The sequence below is a fragment of the Protopterus annectens genome, chromosome 6.part0 (assembly GCF_019279795.1).
Source record: "Protopterus annectens isolate FY-2018-M chromosome 6.part0, PAN1.0, whole genome shotgun sequence".
Lineage (NCBI taxonomy): Eukaryota > Metazoa > Chordata > Ceratodontiformes > Protopteridae > Protopterus > Protopterus annectens.
This window is the reverse complement of record NC_056737.1, coordinates 1,358,313,278-1,358,338,231: the sequence shown is the minus strand read 5'-3', so window position 1 is coordinate 1,358,338,231 and position 24,954 is coordinate 1,358,313,278. Positions and strand designations below refer to the sequence as shown.

General features: G+C 39.3%; 1 protein-coding gene across 1 annotated transcript in view; it reads left to right on the top strand.

Moving 5' to 3' along the window:
- Positions 1–24,954, top strand: part of CCDC14 (coiled-coil domain containing 14) — a 708,632-nt gene that overhangs the window by 341,638 nt on the left and 342,040 nt on the right. The window contains exons 6-7 of the mRNA XM_044074917.1: positions 6,697–6,918; positions 7,025–7,125. Of these exons, the coding sequence (XP_043930852.1) occupies positions 6,697–6,918; positions 7,025–7,125 (323 nt within the window). The remainder of the gene's footprint in view (positions 1–6,696; positions 6,919–7,024; positions 7,126–24,954) is intronic.

Below are 24,954 nucleotides of genomic sequence, written 5' to 3'. Positions count from 1 at the left end.
TTGTTTAATGTATGCTTTTACTTGCATTTGGGGTGATACAAGAAAATATATATTTTACACTGCCTTTACATGTCATGATTACATTTCTAAATGCACTGTCATTGATATTTTACACTGCCTTTACATGTCATGATTGCATTTCTAAATGCACTGTCATTGACTGCATATTTTTTTTAAAATAGTCTTCTGTGTAGAGTCTGCATGTCCTCCCTGTGGTTGTGTGGGTTTCCTCCGGGTGCTCCGGTTTCCTCCCGCATCCCAAAGACCTGCTGTAGGTGGATTGGATACTCTAAATTGTTCCTAGGTGTGTGTGTGTGCGCCTTCTGTGGAAGGTTGGGCGCTAGGCTGGCAACTCTACACTGTAAAACACCACTGCCAATCATGAGCGGACAGGTGATCCACTGTGGCGACCCCTAACCAGGAAAAGCCGAAAGAAGAAGAAGATTAAACATTTTTGTCCCCTTACTCAGTGGTATTTTCACTGAATTTTTCCACATATACCAGAAGATCAGAAAAGGTTACATCAATATTTGTATTATTTGTCTCTAGCATAAGGTGTGCGAATCACATAATCTGTTTGACATGTGTTGCCCCTGTCTATTTGTATACTTTTTCTCTACTATGTATAAATATCCACTTCTCTTCTATAAATGTCCTCACACTGTTTTTTGTTTCCTTTTATTTTTTCTTAATTCCATTAATATCCCCATCCATATAATACTTGTGAACCAACGCACTCACTTTAATTCTCTCAAACAATGCTCTTTTGCCTGATGGGTTAGTTTCAGCATACCTGCATACCACTCTTAACACCTTTCTTTACTTACTGAATCAGTTACTATACATTTCTCTTACAGTGTGCAGTTATGTAATATTTTAGCACATTTTTTAATTTATTACTCTCCATTCTGCCTAATCATTACCTGTATTTCATTTACGTGACCAACAATAGTTAACCAGACATCGCGCACACCCAACATGTCATACTCAGTTGTACTAATTTATTTTACCACCAGTATTCTCCTTATTGGTGACTTAATATTGCCTATATTCAAACCACACATCTTTATTTTATCCTGCAGCTATAGACTTCCATGTTTTAATGTTTTTTAAATGTTTTTCTGTCATTTATACTGACTTATTTGGTATTTGCTAGATTTTGCCTCTCTAGTTATCTTTGCTTTCTCTTGCTAATTCTTAATAGCTAAAATAAAACGTTTATATTTATTTTCCATTTGGGCTGTACTAACAGCATTGCCCTTCCTGTATCTGTCCTCCTCGCTCTACTTCCCATACATATTGAGTAGCACCATTGTATTGTTGCTTATAGATTGTGTCTTACCTCTTTCTGTTTCACTTTCAGTCTTCTACACTTATACTTTTTCATCTGTTTTCCCTCTTCCTGAAAATTAGTCAAAGCAGAAGTGTTCCTTTCTTCCACACAGTCTGCAGTATGACTTTCTTGTGGCGTTAGAATGTCCCCCTTTCCTCACTCTGTTCATGTGATCATATTTCACATTGTTGGATTAAATGCACCATTTTCACCACAAGGTTTAGTTTGCATTGAATAATGCAAAGTACCCCCTGAAGAAAAAAAAAAACTTTCAAATACATCACTATTATTTTCCCGTTTTGAATCCGGCATAGTCTCCCATCTCCCATTGCATACCCCACTTTGGATCAAGCAACTTTGTCCACAATAGTTTCCACTGCCCCAGAAGGATAAATAAATACCCTCAGCATTCCCAGCATCAGTTCTAAACTGTAAAACTATTATCTTCCTTTTCTTTACAGTTGTGTTAACGCTTTTATACTTTCACTGCATGTCTGCACTGGTGGTGTAGAAGAATACAGTCCTGATATGGCCCTGGTGTCCCAAGGTCAGTCACTTCTTCATTAAGCATTTACTTGCATTACGCTGGCAGGGAAGGAAACAGCCGAGAGGAATCGCCACCAGCCTGAGCAAGCAGTTGTCAGTGTCCACCTAAGCCTGATGTATGTATACTCTAGCATACTGAAGGAGGAGATTTTAGGCAAGGAAAAATCCCAAACCCCCTTCAGGATGATGACACCACTCCTGGTACTGCAATCCTCACCTCCAGGTATGAGAGAAAACTTAGCTTCAATAGTTGATGCTCTTGACCCGAACAAATGAGTGGGCAGTTTCATCAGTGGGAGGCTTAATGGCCAGAATGCTGCCAGACCAAAAAAAAAAAAAAAAGAATAAAAGTAATTTCTACTTGTGCTCCATATTGTTATCTTTAGAATACAGTTACTCTAAAACTTTACAGTCAACTCTGCTTTCATGAGCATTATGTCAGTGAAGGGCTTAGAATCAAAATGAATTAGTGGTTTAAGATGTCCTGCATTAAAGACCAGTGGACTAACAACATGGCCCTAAACAAAGGCTGCCCAGAGCTAAGGGTGAAAGTATGGAATTTCTTCCCAGTTATATTTTGCATATAGTCATAATCTTCCAGGATTTTGCATTGCTTAATCCCTCCCCTGACACATCTTTGTCAATATTCCATCTTTTTCCAGTCATTACTGCAGCATAGAGTAATCTCTTAGCTCCTTCTCCTTCCTGGTGTAGAGTTAGTGTATACATACTTCTCACACCACAGCTCTTTCTTTCACAGTAACCCAGCACACCCTTCATTACCATCTGAAAGTACTACATGAGAAAAATCACAGAAAAGACACTTGATCAGCTTCTGAGTTAGGCAAGGTTATTTCATAGTCGTCCTTCCCTCCCGTTTCAAGTTTTACCAGCAGTGTTCTGCACATCCACCTCTGAAATAATCATAATCACCTTTTCATCAGGAAAACTTTTACTATTAACTTAAATCATCTGCCCATCATCTTTTCTCTTCTGTATCATAGCATTTGTTTCATTTTATGATTCCATTACTGTATCTGGCTTAGGATTCTCCTCCTTCATTCTCTGACTTGAGTGTGCTGTACAGCACCCTCTGTCAAAAAGAATTTCCCATGTGCCTTGGCCAGATTTCTCTTGGTCAGTTGGGTCTCCCATAACAAAGACATTGTTGTACTATTAGGACTAACCCAGTCAGCATAGTGCAAATAATTGAATAAAATACAGTGAATTTACAGAGTGTCAGCTGCTACCAGCTTGGGTGTTGACGTTTGAAGGGCTGTTCCCCTAGGTATCAGATTAGTATGAATGTTTAGTGGAAACATGAAGGGTGTGAGTTGTTTAACAAGCTTCATTCTGTTACCCTGGATTTCGGTTGTCCATGAAAAAAAGCACTTGTACCTAGTACATTTACCTTGTTAACAAAATAAATAAAATTGTTTCTCCTAGTGAGAATTTGAAGTATTCTGAAAATAGTGTATATTGTACTTTTTGGTTGCCACTTTCCCACAGGTAGTATGTTCCTCAGGGCTGGGGGTTAATGGTTGCTTCCATTGCCATTGTACCTCATGCCAGATATCATTATGGAGTCCTACAGTGGTTACTTTGGGTGCAGTAGTCTCAGAAAAAAGACCATTTGGAAGCAACAGGTCTGCAAGACTTGCATGGTATGGTGATCTGCTATAGCCAGCTTTTGAAGGGAAGTTTGGGAATCTTCCTTTGTTCAGTCTTAGTACAGATGCCTGCACCCTCAGGTTGTGGGGCACTATGAGGGAGAAGATGACCCAGGGATGACAGTGGTCTGATTTAGTCTCACTTGCCTGGAAATAAGCAGTGCTTTTGTTCTTAACTGTCACTGCAGGAGTCTGTCCATCTTTCATCATATTTAATTTTATTTGGACAGTATGGCATTTTTTGGTATATCAACAAGCAAGTGGAACTTGCTCCATGTGCAGAGAGGCTGTGAAATTGTGAGATTGAGTCATCATGAAAAGTGGAACAGCCCTGCAAAAACCAGCTGCTTAGTAGATAGGCTTAGCTTCTGTAGAGTAATGTCAGGAAATGGAGATATCTGGTTTGCAATCTGTTTACCTTCTTAATCATTATCGATTGTCACAAGTACTTTCTCCTGATTCCAGTGGAAAGATTCAAAATGCCCTGTTAAGACCGTGGCTTTGGGGACTTTTGTAGACTTCCTCCATAGCTTTTGATAAAATGTGTTCAAGAGGTGAGCTACAATGCGAAGTTCACTAATAGGCTGTTTGGCAGAGTTTCAGCCCTTTCTTCTGGATGTTTGTATCTAACCAGCTTCACATCAGATATTTCTCATTCCTCTTCTGGCAAGATCAGTCTGTATCGCCATGTGCTAAGTCTCGACACCTTAGTTACTTCACTTCCACTGATAACTCAGCCAACAGTCTTCTCAAACAGGGTCGTTTCTGCCCTTTCATCTCCTCAGACTCGGCAGTCTTGAAAATGGTAAAGGTTTTCTATTTGGAGCAGCCCATAATAATTGGGTCTCCCTTTTATGTTTTTGCTACAGGTAGTGTGATATTTCCAAAAGTTTAACTTTAGATTTTATATGTGCAGCACCTGTTGATCTCACTTGCACCCGAGTACCTTTGTATCTCATTTTAAGCTGAGCAGTAGTTACAGGTCTATATCATCCTTTACAAATACAATAATCAAAGCTATATTCTTTTAGGGCAGCCACCTGGGATTGTAAACTGGGAGTTGTCTCCTGTCATTTTCTGTGGCTAGAGCACTATGGTATCGGATACAAAAGTTGCGGGTAATTATCACAATGCTAGACCTGTGTTTAGAGATCTAACTGTATGAGACAGCCCTCATTCCATCCTCTCTGCCTTATACTCAACTGTTTTTTTTTAAGGCTACAAGTTTCTCTTGGTCCAGAATTGAAGAGAGAGGAGTAGGCAGTGCATTATATAATAGAGGGCGGAGTGAGTAACTTGGAAGATTTAAATTTCTGAATGGCCTTAATGTTTCCAACATAACTTCTGTTGATTCCTGTAGCTAGAGCTGTACTCTGAGATCTAGGGTTGCAATAAGTGCCCATAACTTTTTTAAATTGATTTAGAATAGGTGATAGGATAGGGTAGTATTTGCTTGACTTGGAATTGTGATGATGCCAAATTCTCATATACATAACGCACATACCTTAACTAGCTTTTCCATTTCCTCTGATATTCATTTGGTACTTTTTTTAATTCTGAAGTGCCCCTATCATTGGATGCTACAAAAATAGCATCATAGGAGCATAGTTTTTGAAGTAAATGAGGAATCTTGCCTAATTCAGTAGTTCCTTCCTTCTGTAAGTCGGAGATCCTGCATAACTAAACTTCCTCACTTCTCCTAAAAATGCTTTATTTTCAGTCGATTATTCTCTCTCAGTTATGACCTTAAGAAAGTTCTTCCATTTACATCCCTTCATGTGAAAAAAAGTGTACTCTTTGTTGTCCACTTTGTCTTTTAAGTTGTCTTCCTGCTGTTATGCATATCTTTTTGAAATATGGAATCCAACTTGGGTTCTGTAAGCTCCTCTGAAGCATTCAGATGCTTCTGTCTTATCCACTTTCTGACCTTTTTTCAAGACTGAACATACAAAGGTCATCGGATCTCTTTATATGACTTCTAGTAATGACCATGCACTATTTCTTTGCCATTCTTTGAGCTGCCCCTGTTTTACCCTTTTGAAAGTCAGGTTCTCAGAACTGCACACTACAATGTGGTATTAGTGCAGCTCTGTAAAGAGGGATACCATTTTTGTTTTCTAGTGGTGGTTCCTGTTGTCATACCTTCTAGTATCCCACTGATCTGCCTTGCTGCTTTTTCACATTACTTATTTACATCTGTGTTGTCATGTATGATTGTGTCTGGGTTCTTTCCACCTTTTTATTGCTTTTGCCTCCCCTTAAGCTGTGTATTCTTTTTGATGCATTATTTTATGCTACTGAGTTTTAGACCATATGAATGTAAGGCTAGAACTGCTTTGTTGTGTAGAGAGATGAAGACCCAACTGTATTGCAGGCGTCCTAAGTTCGAATAGCAGCTCTAGCATTTGTAGGAGCTAGCAGTAGAGGGTGAGTGAGTGGTAATTGCTGGCTTCACCCATCCTGAAGGAGGGAGACAATTCTAGCTTCCCCACATGGGTAACACCTAGCCAGTGCATTAGGTGTCTAAGCCATGGAACTCTAGTCTGCTGAGCCCACGCTGCACTGAATATTTATACCATGAGAGAATTCAACATGTAAAGGCATACTTTCCCTGGGGCGACTGTAGCAGAGCTTTCAAGAAATGTTACAGGGGATGCTGCATCGGGAGAGGGTAGGTTACTCTCAAGGAGCAGCAAAGCTGCACAGAATTGAGAGGATGCCATCATGGGATATTCCTGGGCAGGAATGAATGACCTGTAGGGCTCCTGTTTGCCCAGGACTCCCTGGCTCTTGTGAGTGCTGAATAAATTGGCCAGTTGGGTGCAGGTAGAGAAGCCATCGGGCTGAGTCCTCTTGGAATGCAAAGAGAAAAGAAATATGTTGACCTGTTTTAAGAAAGTATACATAATTCCTTAGTAATGACGTGGCCGAACAATGCATGCTCCCAAAAGATAAGTTTGATTTTAACTTGACTTTTGTATTTGTTTTGATACTAGGTTTGCTTTCTTTATCACTTTCTTGGAAGGTGCTCTGTAATCAAATTTCTGATTTCTTTATATCTGGAAACCATTTTAAGCTATATGTTTAGGTATGGAAAATTAAACTTCACAAATGCAGAACCTTTTATCCTTTGTATTTTTGCTTTAGGGTTAAAAGTGGCACCTTCATCAGTGGTGAAAGAAAAAAGTTCCCCCACCTCCAGAGAAGCTCTGCCTGTTAATGCAGTCTGTGTTCCACATGGCCATGCCTCACCAATGTCTTGCTATGGTCTTTCAGAGCCTGTCCAAACACAGATGGCATTTATAAATGGGCAGCTTCCAGTGATCAGTGTTGATCATTCTAAGACCTGCTGCACTGCTCCAGAACATGGTAAGTAAATGCACTGCATCCTCTTAAATGCTGTGTTAATCATCTTTTTTTCCCACTCTTTCATGCAGATACAAATTTTCAGTTTTTTTGTATTTATTCCTGGTAGGTTCCCAGCCTCAGTCTACTACTGTATTTAATGATCGTTTGCCTACTTCTACACCTTCACTTTCTCCTCAGCATCCTACAAATCCAGTTTCTCTTCAGATGGTAAGTATGTAGAATTGTTCACATTTTGTGTTTTAGATCCATTGTCAAGTTGTTTAAACAGTTTTGTATTTAACAGTACAAGGACAACTTCAGAAACATGCAGTCTCAAGATAATTTTGCCTGTGTAGCATGTCAGATACGTCCCCTGTAGGCTGTTCTAGAATATAGTTTTTTATTTTCCTGCCTTTACCTCTGTGATTCCATTTGTGCATTTTTTTTATCATCCTAAACAGTATTACTAGCAGGATTATCAGAGCCCACCTTTCCTTCTTTGATGAAGTACTCAGTTTATCTTACTTTTGTGTATGGACAGCATGTCTGTTGAGTTAAAGCAATGTGCTTATTTCAAATATTTTGTAGTGCATTTTCCCTGTAAAGTAGCAAAAATATATTTCTTCATCTCTTGCACTAAATACAAAGTGAAGCTTTGTGGGTGGGCGATGTTGATTGTCCTCTATCCTGTCACCCTATAGAACTTTCTAAAATGTCATTGTACTGTTTAATGACCTTTGGACCATGCAATGTACTTAACATCCAACTCTTTTTCTCAGCTTGCTATTGCTAGTTGTTTTCCTGGATATACAGTATCTTGTGACAGAGCTCTGTGTTCATTCTCTCTTTGTCCACCAGTAACATAATCAAGAATTCATATTAAGAAAAAAATTTTGAAGTATTTATAGTGCTGCGGTAGCGTTGTCGCCTCATAGCAAGACGTTGTCCCGTTCGATTCTCAGCTTGAGCGTCTACTGTGTGGAGGCATACGTGAATGGGGCGTGCCTTCGTTGAAGGTTGTGCGTCAGGGCTGGTAACCTGGTACGTAAAAATCCCCTACCAATCATTAGCGGACCAGGAAAAGCCGAAAGACACACAAACAAATTTATACTGATTTTACCTTGTCATCTCTTTCTAGAGTCAACTTCTGCTTAACGTATACCTCAACTTTTTTGACTCGATCTAACCCCATAGAGTTTTCATACATGTTGAGATGATATTTAGTGTTTGTGCCTCACATCTTCTTTTATTTATTTTTGTATAATATTTAATCACATTATTCTTTAATGTTTTTTGAAGGTTGCACTCCTCTTCCTGTAACAAAGGGGGAGAGAGAACTCGGCACCACACAAACCCCACTAATGTGACCAGTATCTTTACTACAATCTTAAATTTCAATCTCTTACACTGACCATGTGAATTAACCACTGTTCCCCTTCCAGTGGCCTTTTTCCTCTATTCGTGTGGTCATATTTGCATTTGCTAAGCCAAAAATGCCCTGGCACGTCTGTTTATACTTCACAGCCACTGTTTCCCCACTTCTGTCTGTGTAGGGTGGCAAATAATTTTAGGAACATTACAATCTTATGCAACCACCCTAACATTTCCAGTTATGCAGGAGAACCCATGTAGTTGTGTTTCAGGCCATTTACACTTTTTCGGTTTACACTGTACTAAAGAGCTGCTCACAGTTGTTTGAACCTTATTGCACTAACCTAAAATTGTTACACCTACCATTAGTCTACCTATGTGTTTCCCTGCAGATTTTATGCTGAGAACGTAGTACCTCCTGTGGACAGAGAATTCATATCGTCAACCATCCAGCACTCCCCACATGTATCTCATGCCAGACTGTTACCCCCCCCCCCCCCCGTTATGCAGTTTTGGCGGCAGTACATATTCAGCTATTGAATATATTGTCATGTAAGATTAAATGTGAAAAAAATAAATGTAAATGATGTAGTTCATTTATCCATTCTCTTCTCTATCAACACCACCAGTATTCAGCAGTACTGAATCATCAGTCTCTACACTAACTTTTACACAGAAATCTCCATTACCCTCTCTTTAGGGTCAGGTTCAGTTCTTTATGTGATAAACATAAACTTTCAGTGCCAAGATAATGGATAAATCTTGAGAAGGGATGGCCACATTGATCTTAGCCTGACATATTTCACACATGGATTCCATTAATCAGGCATGGTGATTACAGCTTTGAACAGAAAAGTCATTTCAATAAACATTTCTCTCTCTTTTTTTTTTTTTTTTGTATTCTAGACTTTGGTGTGTCCAAAGCAATTGAGACATTTGTTCCTTTAAGTACAAAAAGACGAATCATATCAAAATATGTCTTGGCCATCCAACAGCTATCCCTAATTCCAGCCTAGAAACCAAATATGCTATGTCTGTTACAGTATAGCTTGTCTCTGACAGTCCAAATTGCTACTTGCCTTTCTGGAACATGGTACAGTCCTCTGCATTTTATTTTAGAACTCTGTCCTCTTGCTTAATTAACTTACATCCAAACATTCTCAGTTTCATATACAGCGAGATGAATATTCTTCCTCTACAGAACCAAAATGGCATCTGTAATATCACGATTCTCTCTCCATCACTATTCGTGTCTCAGAGCATCAGGCAGACACCTGATGAATGCTTGACCCTATGCGTCCTGACCAAATGTGGACTTGCCTTTCCTGAAGCTGTTACTTTGTCTGTCCTTGTCCAGAGTAAGGAGGCTCTTTTATTTCTAAGATGTGGGCAAAGAAACCTACCTTGTATAAACCGTCCTGCCATCGAGCCCCTTGGTTTGGAGAAACCCTCAGGCTAATTAGTTTCTCTATGGACTGGCAAGTGATCTTTTTCTCCACTCCTCAGTTGGATATATGGTTATCCCGCAAATAGAGCCTCTGCTTAGGGATGCCATGTTTAATTGCAGCCTGGGGTCATGCAGATGCTGCTTCCTCAGTGAGCGAGAAGTGGGACGTCTTCCATAAATCATCTGTTTAGTGGAGTGAGATCCTTGCTAAACATCCTAGAACTGATTCTGTTGTGATGTCTGTGGTTTAGTATGTGGTACAGAGACCATAGAACCTGGCAGTCTTAATGAGACTAAAGCCATTATTTTGAGAGGGTAATTGAGAAAATGTTTTCCTCTTCCACAAAGAAGATTAAATTCTTAAACAGCTTGTATCACATGTCTAGATTCCAGATTTCTGTGAGGGATCAAGTACTAGAATTGCTTTCTTCCTGTAGTATATGAATGTAGAATAAATAAGTCAGAATTATTATGGATGTGTTCTAACCTCTGTGAAGTCTGTAGTCAAACTGAAGTCCCCTGTAAGGAATTTGTACCACATAACATGCAGCTTTCTGTTGCTAGCTCGTCAGTATTTAAGGGCATATACTTTTTTAAATAATATAGTTTATGATGTAGGATGCATTAGACTGCACTGGACATTCTAAAATAAAAGATCATGTGTAAAACTTTTCGCCAAGTCTGCATATGGTTTCCATGTACTGCACATCTGAATGTGTGTGTGTGTGTGTGTTTGGAATTCTCCTTTTAATGACATAAGGTTTTAACATGTTTTATAATTATTTTAGAAAGCAAATAGCCATTGGTGCTGTGTGCCTTTGAGCATCATGCTTGGGCTTGTGATGGCGATGTGGTAGAGGGACTTGAATCATTCCTTTGTTCAATTATTTTCAGATATACAAGTCCACTTTTAACTGTAGCATTTGGTAAAACAAGGGTCATATATTTTCTTTTGGGGTTTAAGAGCATCAACAGTGACATCAATTTCTGCATAGTACTGTCGGTTAAACTGCAGCTGGTTGTCCAAATATCAGTGTTTCTTGGACTGTCTGGGGCTGCTGTTAATTTCATTTGGTAAATAGAGTCAAATGTTCTGTGTTAATCCTGCTACTCAAAGGGAAAAGAAGTCTGCCCTTTTTACTTTTTTTAACCTCCAAGGTACGTGCAAGAAAATATTTAGTTTGTGTTCCCTGACAGATGGTATTATAAGTTAGGGAGAAACATTTAAAATGCCCTGAATAAGAATCACCCCCTGCCTGTAACAGTGAACTGAGACTTATGCGCGTCCCTTTCTGTTCAGTATGTTACTTCGTGTAATGTTAGTATCCTGTGTGTTTTATAACTGCAGCCGTCACAGATTTGTTCTTTTAGATGTACCATTTCTTTCTTTACCATGATTTCTACCTGTTTCCTCCTATTCACCCTGAACAGATGTGAGAGAGCCAAATTGAAGGTGCCTGTTTGCTGACTAAAAGATGTATGTGATAATTTCTTTTGGAAACGCCATACAATTATGAATTATAAAAGGTTTCCTGAAACTGTTTGGCCACTGATCCTTCCACTCTATAAGAAACTGCTTTGTTTAGCTATGAGCTGTGAGTTCCTACTCACCTAACATGTCATCAGTGTACTTGGCATGACTTGCATTTTCAGGAAGTTCCATAGCTTGTGTGCAGGGTGGTTGGTTTAACTTTTTTAAATGATAGTTGTTGCAACTTGTTTTGCTCACAAAATGCAACGACAATATATTACAGCAAAGAACTCTTTTTGGGTCAGAGTTGTTTGCTGTAATATATTGTTTTGCTCACAGTCTGCAAATGGAATATGCACAAATAGTGCATGGTAGCTGTTTGCTGCCAACTTCCAAACCAGCAAGTAAACTTTGCACACCTTAATTCTAAACTAATCATTTCCAGAGCCACTTGGATCAAACTAACCTTTCTACAAATTTAATAAGACAGCTTTAATAAATGGAAGCGTCAGTAACTCTTAAGCAGTCCACATATGTCTTGGCTTCTTCAATATTCTTTCATAGCTAGAACATTTAAAGCGGTTATTTTGTTTTATTTTATCCTTTGTTGATTGGGTTAGTCCCACTAGGCTAGTAGCCTCTTTTCCCGGGATAGTCCCACTAGGCTAGTAGCCTCTTTTCCCGGGAGAATTGAGGTGCTATTTATACTACTAGGGGAAATTTGGCCAGGGTGCTGGGAACTTCTACTCATCATTGTGAGTGGGACCTATTGTGCAGGAGCACTTCCTGTTTCCTTTCCAGGTGCAGATGCGGTAGAGAGAAACATGGAAACAGATGGACAGAGAAGATGATGGACAGGAGAAGATAGGTGAAAGAAATGGAGGAAAAAGCAAATACCGGTATCTCAGAATGTGTGCAGGATTCAGAGATCTTCCAAAGAAATGTGTTTGACGGAGATGAATCAGCATATGATCAATGTATAATTGCAACCCTCCAGTCAGGAGGTTTATAGGATGATTTATTTATGGCGATACAGAGTGACACAAATAAGGGAATGTTTCCTGAGGAGACATTATAGAGAAAATACAAAAGGATAATGCAGAGACAATCCTGAAGAATAGTGGTAAGAAAGAAAACTTTTGCAGAGAAAGTAAAAGAAGGCAGAAGAGGAGTAGCAGAAAAGGCAGAAGAAATTGAAAAGCAGAAGTACGTAGTAAGGATTCAAATTTGAGAAGACAAAGAAATGGACAGGTATATGAAGTGTGGGACAATTTAATATTTCCTTTGGGTGTAAAAGCACATGAGGTAAGAGCACTTGGACTTACTGTTAACAAAGATAGATTTTCTGGCATTATATTTGAGGCTATTTTTAATGGAAATTTTTATTGGAGAATAAGAAAAAAGGATTATAACCCTTGGAATCTTTATGTGGTAAAAGCATTTAACAGGGAAACAACAAAGAAAATTCATGTACAGTTTCGAACAGAGGTAGAAAGAGACACTTTGAAAGTTCATTTGAAAGCTTTATGCAAATGAGTACTGGACACTGCAAAGGTTTAAGACAGAAGGGGGTTATGGACTGGTGGCTGGGATTGTAATATTGCATTAAAAATAGAAATAGAAAAATTATACATATACCAAGTGTGATAAATGTGGAGAGGAATAGGTGTGTCATAAAATACTGGGCACAACCCAAAACATTTTGTGGAAAAGGGCATCTGCTAAGTAACTGTGACCAAAGAAAATGTATTTGTAAGGAAAGGTGATCTGAAGTAAAACGTGAATTGAAATTATATAAATGTAACAAAATTGGACATTTATCGATGGATTACACAATTGAAATGAGTAAGGAAAAAGAAATGAGAATACGTTTTAGAAGTAGAAACAGAAGAAAAATTAGATGAAAAAATAATAAACAGGACATAGAAGGTTCTGAAATAAGTGATGGAAAACTTAAATTCGGAGGTAGTAAATGAAAAAAAAAAAGAATTCTGTTGGTAAAAGGGTGAAAGACAGAAAAGAACATTTAAAGGGATATGTAGAAAAGAAAAAAGAATTCTGTTGGTAAAAGGGTGAAAGACAGAAAAGAACATTTAAAGGGATATGTAGAAAAGAAAAAAAGAAAGGAAATGGATGAAAAAGAATATATACATAGGTTCATAGGTAGGTACTAGGCTATTAGCCCTAGGGCCTGTATAAGCCTAGCCAAAAAGGTACCCTGGCTTTCGCCACCCAAGAAAATTATTTTCCTGTGCCCCTGTCGAGCAGAGCCACAGAAGTGATCCCTTCGGTGAATTTCCCATTTCCCATCCAGTCATCAAGATTTTTCTTGAGTGCTAATGAGGAGCTCTGTTTAACATAGATAGTCTGTTCCAGAGTATGGGAAGTCTCTGGGACAGGAATCTATCCCTCCAGCATGTTCTGTTTATTGTGGTGACAAGGTTTAGATCCTTAGAGCGTGTAGCTCGGAGGGATTGGGATTTTTTAAGTGGAGCATGTCTAACAGCTCTGGGTTTGACATAGCTTTGTATGTTAGGCAGAGATCGCCTCTGAGTAGGCGATATGTGACAGAGTAAAGCTGGAGTTTTTTGAGACTGTCTGCGTAGGACATCTGTTTGAGGCCAGTAATCCTGTTTGTGAGGTATTTCTGTGGCCTTTCCAGTTGTTGTAGATGTCTTGTGAGGTACATACCAAAAGGGGCATTGTACTCTATAATGGTTCTAATGAGTGATGAGTAGAGGGGAACCATGACCTCTTTTTTTCTGGATGGGAAACCTTTTGTGATGAGGTGAGCTATGTAGAAGGATTTCCTGACCACTGTGGTGATGTGGTTATCAAAGGAGAGATTACTGTCCACCTGTGTCCCAAGGTCTCTTATCACACTTTTGGCGTTAATTTGACTACCACTTATGTGGTAGTTCATGGGTACAGAGTTTTTACCAAAGGGGATGACAGTACACTTTTTGGCATTGGACTTCAGGCCATGGCTTTGACACCAGGCATCTGTCTCAGTGAGGCCCTTTTGTAGTATGTCCACATCATTAGGAGTTTTGATTATGGCTCCTAGTTTGCAGTCATTTGCAAACTTTGTTAGCCAAAGACCTTTTTTGTTAGCCTGTACTTCAGAGAAGTAGATACCAAACAGGAGAGGACCCTGGACTGAAACCTGTTGTACTCCCACTTGTCATTGGTCTGAAGTCAGATTTGGAGTCTGCTACTTTCACAGTGTGGGTTCTGTCCATGAGCCAGTTGGCAACCCATCTTGTGACATGGGGATTTATACCTAGTTTAGTGAGCTTATCTATGATTCCAGAGTGGGGGGAGGGGGATGGTGTTGAAAGCCTGGCGATATATATATATATATCTATATATATCTATATATATATATATATAGCTAATAAATGGGGGTTGGTATAATGGTTATGGTGTTTGACTCACAGACACAAGGTACAGTGTTTGAATCTCATCTTTGGGAGGGAAATTGGCTAGACTTGGAATAGCTTATTTAAAGCCTAACCTAGTAATTAGCTATGAACTTATGAAACCATGAATCTAAGGAAAAGGGGAAATGAAAATGTTAAAGTGCTTTCTGTAAATGCAAATAATGTTAAGAATATGGTAAGAAGAATAGGGATTTTGGACTGGTGCAATGTATGTGATGTTGGTGTAATTATATTAGAAGAAGCAAGATTTTTAACAGATGAAGGATTACAAACAGAGAAACTATGAGGAGGAAAGATGATCTGGAATTTGTGAAATGAGAGGTGATCTGGAATGGCCATATTCTGTAGAAATACAGTAAAGACATTAGATGTAACTGTAGCAAAAATGGGAAGCTTAACCACTGTAGATTTAAAATGGAAACAAGTATATAGAATTATAACATTATATGCCTTTACTAATTGTAAAGAAGGGGAAAACTTATTCCATCAGATTTTAGACTATATAGTGATAAATAGGAATATTACAATAATAGGAAACTTTAATTGTGATGCAAGAGGCAAGCATAAAAAGAAAGGAAATGATACAAGGAAAAATGTTAGAAGTTATAAGATGTGGTAAGTTAAAACTTTGGGACAACAATGCATGGAATTACAACAAAAGGGGTATGTATAGAACTGAAACAGATTATTTTATATGATCAGAAGGTTTAGTTATAGGAGAAGCGGAGGTAGTTGAAACAGACTTTTCTGATCATCTTGCAATATGGCTATAAGGAAGTGAAAAAATACAGAAAGTAAAAAAAAAAGTTGACGGAGAATAAAGAGTTAGAAAAGGATATTTATTTAAATTAGCTAGATGTAGTATTACAAAAAGTAAATGTAGACTCAGCTGCAGGGTCAGATAGAATAGGGTGTAAAATGTATAAAAATGTAAGGGATTGTCAAAAAAATAATTTTTTAAATGATTTTGAATGAATGGGTTAAATTAAAGTTTTATGTATAAAGAATTATGTAGTGGAATACTTAAATTCATATGGTAGAAGGAAGGTCGAAGACAGTTAAAAAGTTGGAGACCGATGGTATTTAATAATGATTATAAGATCTTTATGGAGATGATGCAAAAGAGATTTGAAACTGTTATGGTAAGCTAATATGTATAGTATAAAGAATGTTTGTCAAGGATTATTAATCATAGAGAAATTGTGGATGATATTATGAATAGAAAGGAAGACACAGAAATCATGATAGGATACCTTAGTAAGGCATTCAGTGCAATTGGTCATGAAATTTTGATAGAATATGAAGTAAATCATAAAATGAAGGCGGTAGGGTGTACAACACCAGAAGGATGAAGAATTCCATTTCTGATAACATATGCAAGATGACACTTTAATAATTGCAAAAAAAACAAAATTTGACTAAAAGAAGTAATTGTACAAATGAATGTCGAAGTGATAGGCATATTTTTAAATAAAGAGAAAATTAAAGGTTTAGGTGATGTAGTAAAGATAGGGGTATATATTTTACAATGAATCAAATTTTTGTGTTCGGTTTAAAATTTGGAAATAAAGATGCAAGTAGAATTCATTGGGGAAAACAGAAGAAATAAACCTGTCTTTTCTGGAGAACATATAAATTATTATTCAGAAAAGGGCTTATTTGATAAATTCAGTACTGCTGGAAAAAATAGCACACTTAGTAAGTGCATTTATGTTACCAGCAGTATTTGAAAGAAATTATTACTGCATTTAATTTTTTCATTTATATGGGGTTGTAGATTAAACTCAGTAAAAAGAAGAGTTTTGTATGCAAATAAAGAGGAAGGAGGTTTAGTCTTAATTATCCCAGTGATATATGCTGCTTCATTAAATTTATACAAAGTGTTAAAGTGGTTAAATGTGAAATACGATAGATTAGTAGTAAAATTGTATAAATCTAGTATTAGACATTTTGTGGTATGGTAAAAGAGCGATGGTGTGTAAATGAAATAAAATATTACCAAGAAAAATATTTTTGTGGAAAATAAAAAATTTACTTAGAAAAAGATGGAGAAGTGTGGTATTATAAGAATGTAATGATAAAACATTACTATGTAAAACCTTGGGAAAATCTAACAGATGAAAAAAATTAAAGCTATAAAAATAAGAAGCAAATGATGTAATCAGAATGTAGCCTGTCAAGATTTTTGTGGAGAATGGTAATAGATAAATTGTCAGTAAAAGGAAATATGCTTAATGCTAGAAGTCTAAACCTCAAAATGCACTCTCTCGAGGCACTCCTAAAAATGGAGAACATCGAGGTCTGTGCAGTAACTGAGACCTGGTTCAAGGCACCAGAGAGCACCCCTGCAGTACCAGGCTACAGCTCTTACCACACTTTTTGGCCACCAAACAGGATCGAAACACTAAATGTGGAGGAGCATCCATATTCACCAAGGATATTCACACCATTAGGCTAGTTGCCCAACACAATGTGTCTGAAATTCTCCAGGTGCAATTAACACTATGTAAGACTGCAATCCAAATTGTAGCTTGCTACAGATCCCCCACCATGCCCCAAGACTCTCACTACACCTTTCTAAACATACTGGAAAATATTAAGATATACAGCCAAGCACCCTAATACTGGGTGATTTCAACTACCCTGCCATTAACTGGGAAAACTATTCATGTACCAACACCTTTGCCCAACGGTTCTTGGAATTCATAAATTCCAACGCCCTGGATCAACTTAATCCATAGTCCCACTAGGGGCTCCAGTATCCTAGACCTGGTCATTACCAGCGTGGGAAATCGATGCTCCACACCTATGGTCACCCCCTGATTGGTCAGGTCAGATCATAAGCTAATCACCCTTAACATCCACATCCCACCCCCATGCCCCAGTAAGGAAACCTCCATAAAAAACTTCTCCAAAGCCAATTTCATGCTACTCAAGTCAGAAGTGACAAACTTCATGACACCCATGCAGACGGGAACTGATAGTTCGACTGCTGCGTCCTACACTAAGGCACTGTATGAGCACATCCACTCATGCATGAATCGTGCCATCCCAAATACAACCAAGATGCTCTCTTCCAAAAAAAGGAAGCCAATCTGGTGGTCCCCTGCCATAAACAAACTTTACAACAAAAGGAAGAAACTGTTGCAGAAGAGAGGAAAATCCCTGGATGCAAAAAACTTCCCTTACCAGCCTCAGTAAGAAGCTGATATCCCTCATAAAATCCTCCAAAGCTAGTTACGAAAATAAAATTGCCAAAGATTCCAAAGACAACCACAAGGCATTCTATAACTATGTCAATAATCTAAATGGCAATGCTCAGATCTGCTCTAAGCTACAACAGAATGGCATTAAATATACTGATCCCAAGGATATTGCCAATATCCTGGCAGATCGATTCAGTGCCAACTTCACCCCCTCTCACCCCCTAAATGGCCCATCTCGATACAGGAAGATTGCCAAATTCCAGTAATAATGGCCACACAGATAAAAAACGCACTCTCCAAAGCTAAGAATACAGCATCCATGGCACCAGATGACATCCTGGGCTATGTACTAAATGAACTACAAAATGAACTGGCACCTCACATTAGTGTCATGTTTAATCATACCCTCACCTCAGGCTTCATGCCCACTGAGTGGTGCACAGCTACAGTTATCCCACTCCACGAGGGGAGATCCACCTTGCATCCTGGGAACTACCGCTCCATCAGTCTGACGAGCCTGATCTGTAAGGCCGTGGAATGTATTATCATGGAACTTATAAACAAAGACATTGGCAACCTTCAAACACTGGACCCTACCCAGTTTGGGTTCGTGATGGGCCGATCATCTCTCCTGAGCCTGATTGACTTCTTCGAATCAGTCTCCAGAGCCGTGGACGAGGGTAATGCGGTCTACACTGCCTCTCTTGACCTCGCCGAGCCCTTTGACACCATCCCCCACTCTGGAATCATAGATAAACTTACTAAGCTGGGCATTAATCCCTATGTCACTCGATGGGTTGCCCACTGGCTTGACAGAACCCACACTGTAAAAGTAGCTGACTCCAAATCCAGCTCTAGACAAGTGACAAGTGGAGTACATCAGGGTTCAGTCCTGGGACCGCTCTTGTTTGGCATCTACTTCTCTGAAGTACAGGCCAACACTAAGGGACTCTGGCTAATGAAGTTTTATGATGACTGCAAACGGGGAGCCATTATTGAATCCCCAAATGATGTGGATACTCTACAAAAGGGCCTTACAGAAACAGATGCTTGGTGCCAGAGTCATTGACTCAAGCTCAATGCCAAGAAATGTATAGTTATCCCCTTTGGGAAAAAACATGTACCCATGAATTACCACATAGGTGGCAGTACACTAAACACCAAAGGTGTGATAAGAGACTTAGGGACACAGGTGGACAGTGGTCTCACCTTCGATAACCACATCACCACAACAGTCAGGAAATCCTTCTATGTGGCACACCTCATCACTAAGGGTTTTTCATCCAGAAAAAAGGAGGTCATTGTCCCACTGTACTCATCCCTCATTAGACCCATTATAGAATACAACGCCCCATTTGGTATGTACCTCTCAAGACATCTGCAACAACTGGAAAGGCCACAGAAATACCTCACTAAAAAAATCACAGGCCTAAAGAAGATGCCATATGTTGACCGCCTTAAAAAAACTCCAGCTATAGTCTGTTGCATATCGTCTACTCAGAGGCAATCTTGCTTAACATACAAGGCCATGTCAAACCCTGAACTGTTGGACATGCTTCACTTAAAGAAATCCGAATCCCTCAGAGCCACACGCGCCAGGGATCTAAACCTTGTCATCGCAATAAACAAAACATGCTGGATGGATAGGTTCCTGACCCAGAGACTCCCCAGACTCCGGAATAGACTGCCCATAAATGTCAAGCAGAGCGCCTCTTTGGCCCTCTTCAAAAATAACCTTGACGATTGGATGGGAGAAAGGAAATTCACCCCGGGGATCACATTAGTCGCCCTGCTAGACCGGGGTCCAGGGAAGTAAATAGTGTGGGAAGAAATAGCCAGGGAATTTTTATGGCTAGGCTTGTATATCCCCTAGGGCCGATAGCCTAGTACCAACCTATGAACCTATATGCCATATACGAAAAAGTGAGAGAATTTGTTTACATTGTCAAGAAGAAGAAACTATGGAACATGTGTTTTTGAAATGTAAGAGTAAAAAAGTTATGGGGAAAACTATGTAAAGATTTTTTCTAAGATACAAAAGAAGTGGATAAAATAAACATGGATATGATTAAATATGGTGGTTATAAGAATGGAAATAAAGAATACGTCAAAAGGACAAATAAGTTATTTTATGTTATATGGGTAATATAGAATGAAAGGGTAAACTGAAATTGTTTAATGGTAAATGGATTTTAGCAACAATGTTGTTTTGTCTTTTCGGCTTTTCCCGGTTAGGGGTCGCTACAGTGGAACCCCGGTCTGCTACTGATTGGCAGTAGATTTTTTATGGTTCCGAGTTGCCAGCCTGACGCCCAACCTTCAGCGAAGGTACGCCCATTCACGCACGTCTTTCGGAGGCCACTCGACCGCAGGGAGGACATGCAGACTCCACACAGAAGGCACTCCAGACGTGAATCGAACAGGAGAACCTCTTGCTGTGAGGCAACAACACTACCACTGTACCACAGCGGCTTACTTGAAGTAAAATCAGATGGTGGCTATGGAAATGGAGTGGGGGGGGTCTAATAAGGATGAAAACTTATTAAGATTGTAAAGGAAATTATGAACATTTCTTCATAGATTTGTGTCTACATATTTGTACATTTGTAAATATTTCTATACAAGAGTTCTTTTTGTATATAAATAAAGGACCTCAATTATTTTTGATGCCAGGGAATCTTGCATCTATCTGAGGTACCACCAACTCAAGCAGATGGTCTAATTTTAACTTCTCATCTGAAGGATGGCACACTCAGGAATGCAGCAAACCCCCATGCTACACTGCAGTGTCAGCAATCAATCTTCCTGGTGTGGGAATGGAACCCGCAGCCTGCTGCATCAAAAGCAGGTGCTCTACCTGTTGCTCCACTGACAATACAGTTCTTTACCCCAAAATCATATATTTACAGTGGAAATCTAGTCCTCCTTAGGGAAAATTCCTGCTGCAGTTCAGCTTTTGCTGGAGACAGAATGTCAAGATTCTCTGCAATTCCCGATTATATCACACTTCTTGCATTCTCTATTTTCTTGTGACCGTATTGGTTGTGAGACTTTTGTTTGTTGTTCCTGGAACTTTGACTTTGATATATTTGTCTTATAGATAACTCGGAGATATTCCTTCTGTATAGCTTTCCTTCATATGAACAACCTAGGACCTTGGTTTGACTACTTTATCAGCTACTTCATCTTTAGGCTTTACACGTTCCCTTTGATTTTGTATTCTCAATCCGAAAGGGACAGAGACATTGAGGGTATCGGCTAACTTTCTGCTTTTAATAAGTCTTGTAGAGTGCAAACTGCATAAGGGCATTTTGCAAGATGTTTATAAAAAAAAAAAAAAAAAAGCATTCTTAAAAGAATGTTTATGTAGAGCAGATAGTCCCATACTCTTCTCCATTTTTTTCTCTTCAGAGCCAAAGTCGTATCTGTATGTTTGTGAAGCCTGTCTTCTTCACTACACTGGAAGAATTGTCTACACGACATACAGCTTCATGTAATTGCCTCATGAGTCTTGAAATGCACATTGTATTGTAAACTCTAAGGAAGCATTAGAGGCAACACTTATAAAAAGGCACATTTTATTTTTTAGATTCATAAAGTAAATTAAGAACATCAGCTCACTTGGCTAGGATTTACCAGTACACATGTGCAGTCTGTTTAGCACTTCCAGCCACGATCTGCTCTTAAATCAGTGTCCAAGAGTGCAGTTCTCTCCCACCCCCATATTTCGGATCTGAATTGTAGGCAGCTGTTCCAGATACACATCTAAAACAGACCTGGCCTGGTCTGTTGCACTTTGCCTTCAGAGTCTTCAGGCAAGCTCCTGCTTAAACTCTGCTGATTCTCCAGATGAGGCACTAACTTCCTGGCTTTGCTTGCAAGGTACTTGCACTTAACACTGCAGTCGTTGGTAGTGTGTCTGTGCGTGTGTCTGTGCGTGTGTGTCTGCGCGCGTGTTTGTGTGTGTCTGTCTCTGTCTGTGTGTGTGTGTGTGTGTGTGTGTGTGTGTGTGTGTGTGTGTGTGCACACACACACACACACACACACACACACACACACACACACAGTCTTTCCCTGCCCTTCCTGATTCTCACCAAAGAGAAGCATGTTTAAACCCTGAACCTGGTGTCTGCAATGGGATGTCTTAGTAGTCTGCTGTAACTTTGCAGTGGCGGTATGGTAGATCACAGGCTTGTTTACACTCCTTTGCTTTGTAATGTGGTCCTGGCTGTCCTTCAGGGATGACTCGTATATCCCATCCTAGATGCTCTGCCTCTTCTGAGAGATGGGGGAATGCTGTTTGGTTAGTCCTTTTAAGACCTGGCTGATGTACTTTAAAAGAGGAAGCAGGCCACTGGTGTGGTAGACTACCACTTTGACCCGTCCTACTCTGCTCTTTGGGCCCTCTTCCAGGGCAAGCTGAACTCTAGTAAAGAATAAGCTGTTTCACAGACTGAGGAGGCCCTGATGTGTTTGACAGTGCTACCTTACCTTCCTGTTGCTGGCCAAGTCTCTGGCCTAGCAGCTTCAGTCCTGTCCACAGTCCAGGAGTGTCCATTGGTGGTAATTCTGCAAGCTTGCCATAGCTTGGAATGTCATCAGTAAGGGTTAGTGATGCTAGATGTTTTCACAGGCATGTGTATCTTGGAACTTTTTGATCCTCTTGCAATTTTCGTTTGGGACCAAGTTGTATTTGCAAAGCTATTGCGACAGAACCAAACTGTGTTTTGCAAAATGACAACACAAATTCATGTTTCATAATGAGGTCTAGTGTTTTGTGGATGCATGAAGTAAAAGTAAAGGCAAGCAACAAAGTAACCGTAATGTAAACTCTAGTAAAAGACATTGCAAAGGCACAGTAAAATTGAAATGAAAATGAAAACAAAGGGTATTTGAGCTAGGCTGGGCTCATTACATAAATGTACTAACTCTATAGTTGCACAGCTATAGAGAAAGAGCAGACACTATGATAGTGTTCTTTCACCCATCTGCAGCATTGTCATGCTGATGACAAATTACTTAAACTTGTTTCTCCAGTTATGTAAATTGCAAAGTCAAAACAATATCACTACAACTTCCCCTTTGCACTCTTTAAACCTGCAGTGGAGTACACAGGCACACAACACTGAACATCCATACAAGAGAAACGCAATTAAAGTGAAATTTGCTCAGTGTTTAATTGAGGTCTAAAGTGAGCTTGACAAAACCTCATGCTTCTGGTTCCTTTTTCGCTTTGTTTCCAGAAGAGCAGCTATGGTACTATAATTGGGGAAAAAACCTTCTGTTGTACCCCACTGTCCCCAAGAATGCCATTACCTGCTTTTTTGGTCACTGGGCAGGCCATATCTGAATGGCTTCCACTTTGGCAGGTTCTTGCATTACTTTTATTTATGGCTAAAATAAGCTAGAGTTAAAAGTTAGAGCTCATTTTCCCAGATTTGTTTCCATTTCAGTAGCCTTTTATTCCAGAGCTTCTATGGAGGATATATGTGCAGCCACAACTTGGGCTACTCCCCATACCTTTATCACTCATTACAAATTGGATACAGTCTCCATGGGAAGAGCATCCTTTGGCTGTATGGTGCTCAGGAATATCCTTCCCTAGGGCCTCCCAGGGTCTAAAGTAGCTAGGGATTCTGTCCCAACAGTCAAGGATGAATGAAGATTGATAACATCAGATAAAGAAGTTATGTTCTTACTATAACGTTCCATCTATGTTGTCGATTTTCATTCATTCTTGACATCCCACCCTCCTAACCCCTCCAAAAGACTCCTGGATATTTGGAACTAGTCCTGGGGTTGTAGTAGGGCTGCTGCTCAGACAAAGCTTCATTGATTTTCTACTTAATGGGCCAAACTCAATCTGAGGTGAAGGGAAGAGAGACAGTATGGGTAGCCTTGGTTTGAGAGTCTCTGGCTTGCATGAGCTTGATATAACGTCTGAGTCAGTTCTGAAGATCAGAACCGAACCCAATAGTCAAGAATGAATGAAGATCAACACTACAGATGGAATGTTATGGTAAGAACATAATTTTTTTTTTTAATAATTGATGGCTAAAGACAACAGACCTGTAAATATCATTAGTAGATTCTTAGATTGCTGTGCTTAATGTAGCTGTAGCGTTCTCACTGCCAGTTTTCTTAACCATGTCTTTAAAGCTCTCAGGAGCTACATATTTCACTGTGTACTTATAAGGTGAAAAGCAACAAAATATAAGACTGTTATCATAAACTTTACATGGTTTAAAGCAGTGAGGTTGCAATCTTACTAATATCACAGGATGCAATGTTGATTTGGTAGCAAATACTGTAGTTGGTCATCGCCTGCAATTTTAACTGTTATTGGCTGCAGTTCTTCTTTTCATGTCTTTTTCCTAGCTCTACCTAAGATTACTCCTACTAGTTGATGAACTATTAGACTCCTTTTTTCTCTTTGCTTGGGAATTCTGTGGAATACTTTACCTGTCCTGTACTGTGAATTATTTATCTTCTTAATAATATATAGCACACAACTATTTGATATCCCCTAATTGGTTTGCTTCTTAAAGGCTTCCCAATCTCAATTAGTCTTACTGTATCGCTTCCTGTAATATTACCTAATACCATCTCTCCCCAGGCAAAACCTTGCTTGCCATCTTTTCTTTTTTTCAGCTGGTACTGCGAGTGCTCTTCGCTTCCCTCCAGCTAGAACTACTGCTGTCTTGGACTGCATCCTTTCTGAAGCCTGGGAAAGCTTCAGAGCTCACAGACAGAGACAAGTATCCCTCTTTTAAACAATGTAGGTGATAGCCTACGGTCTTACCAAACATTGTATTATCTTTCTTGTACCAGTGGCTTGCACCCTCACAGGGACTACCGTGAGAACGTTCTTTTTCTTCCTTCCGGTTTGTCATGTTTTCAATAGAAGTTCCCTATTACGGCTTCTAGAAGGCAATATTCTATAAGAAATGGTAGATTATTGAACCCTAGCAGTCCTCCCTAGCAGTTAATGCACAGTCCTCACAAGGTAAAACACTCCATAAAAAGCAGAGCACAAACGAGAAATAAAAAAGAAAAATGGAGATTTTAGTGAGTACAACAGCTCCAGTCCTATGTGCCTGCAAACCTGCTAATATTTTC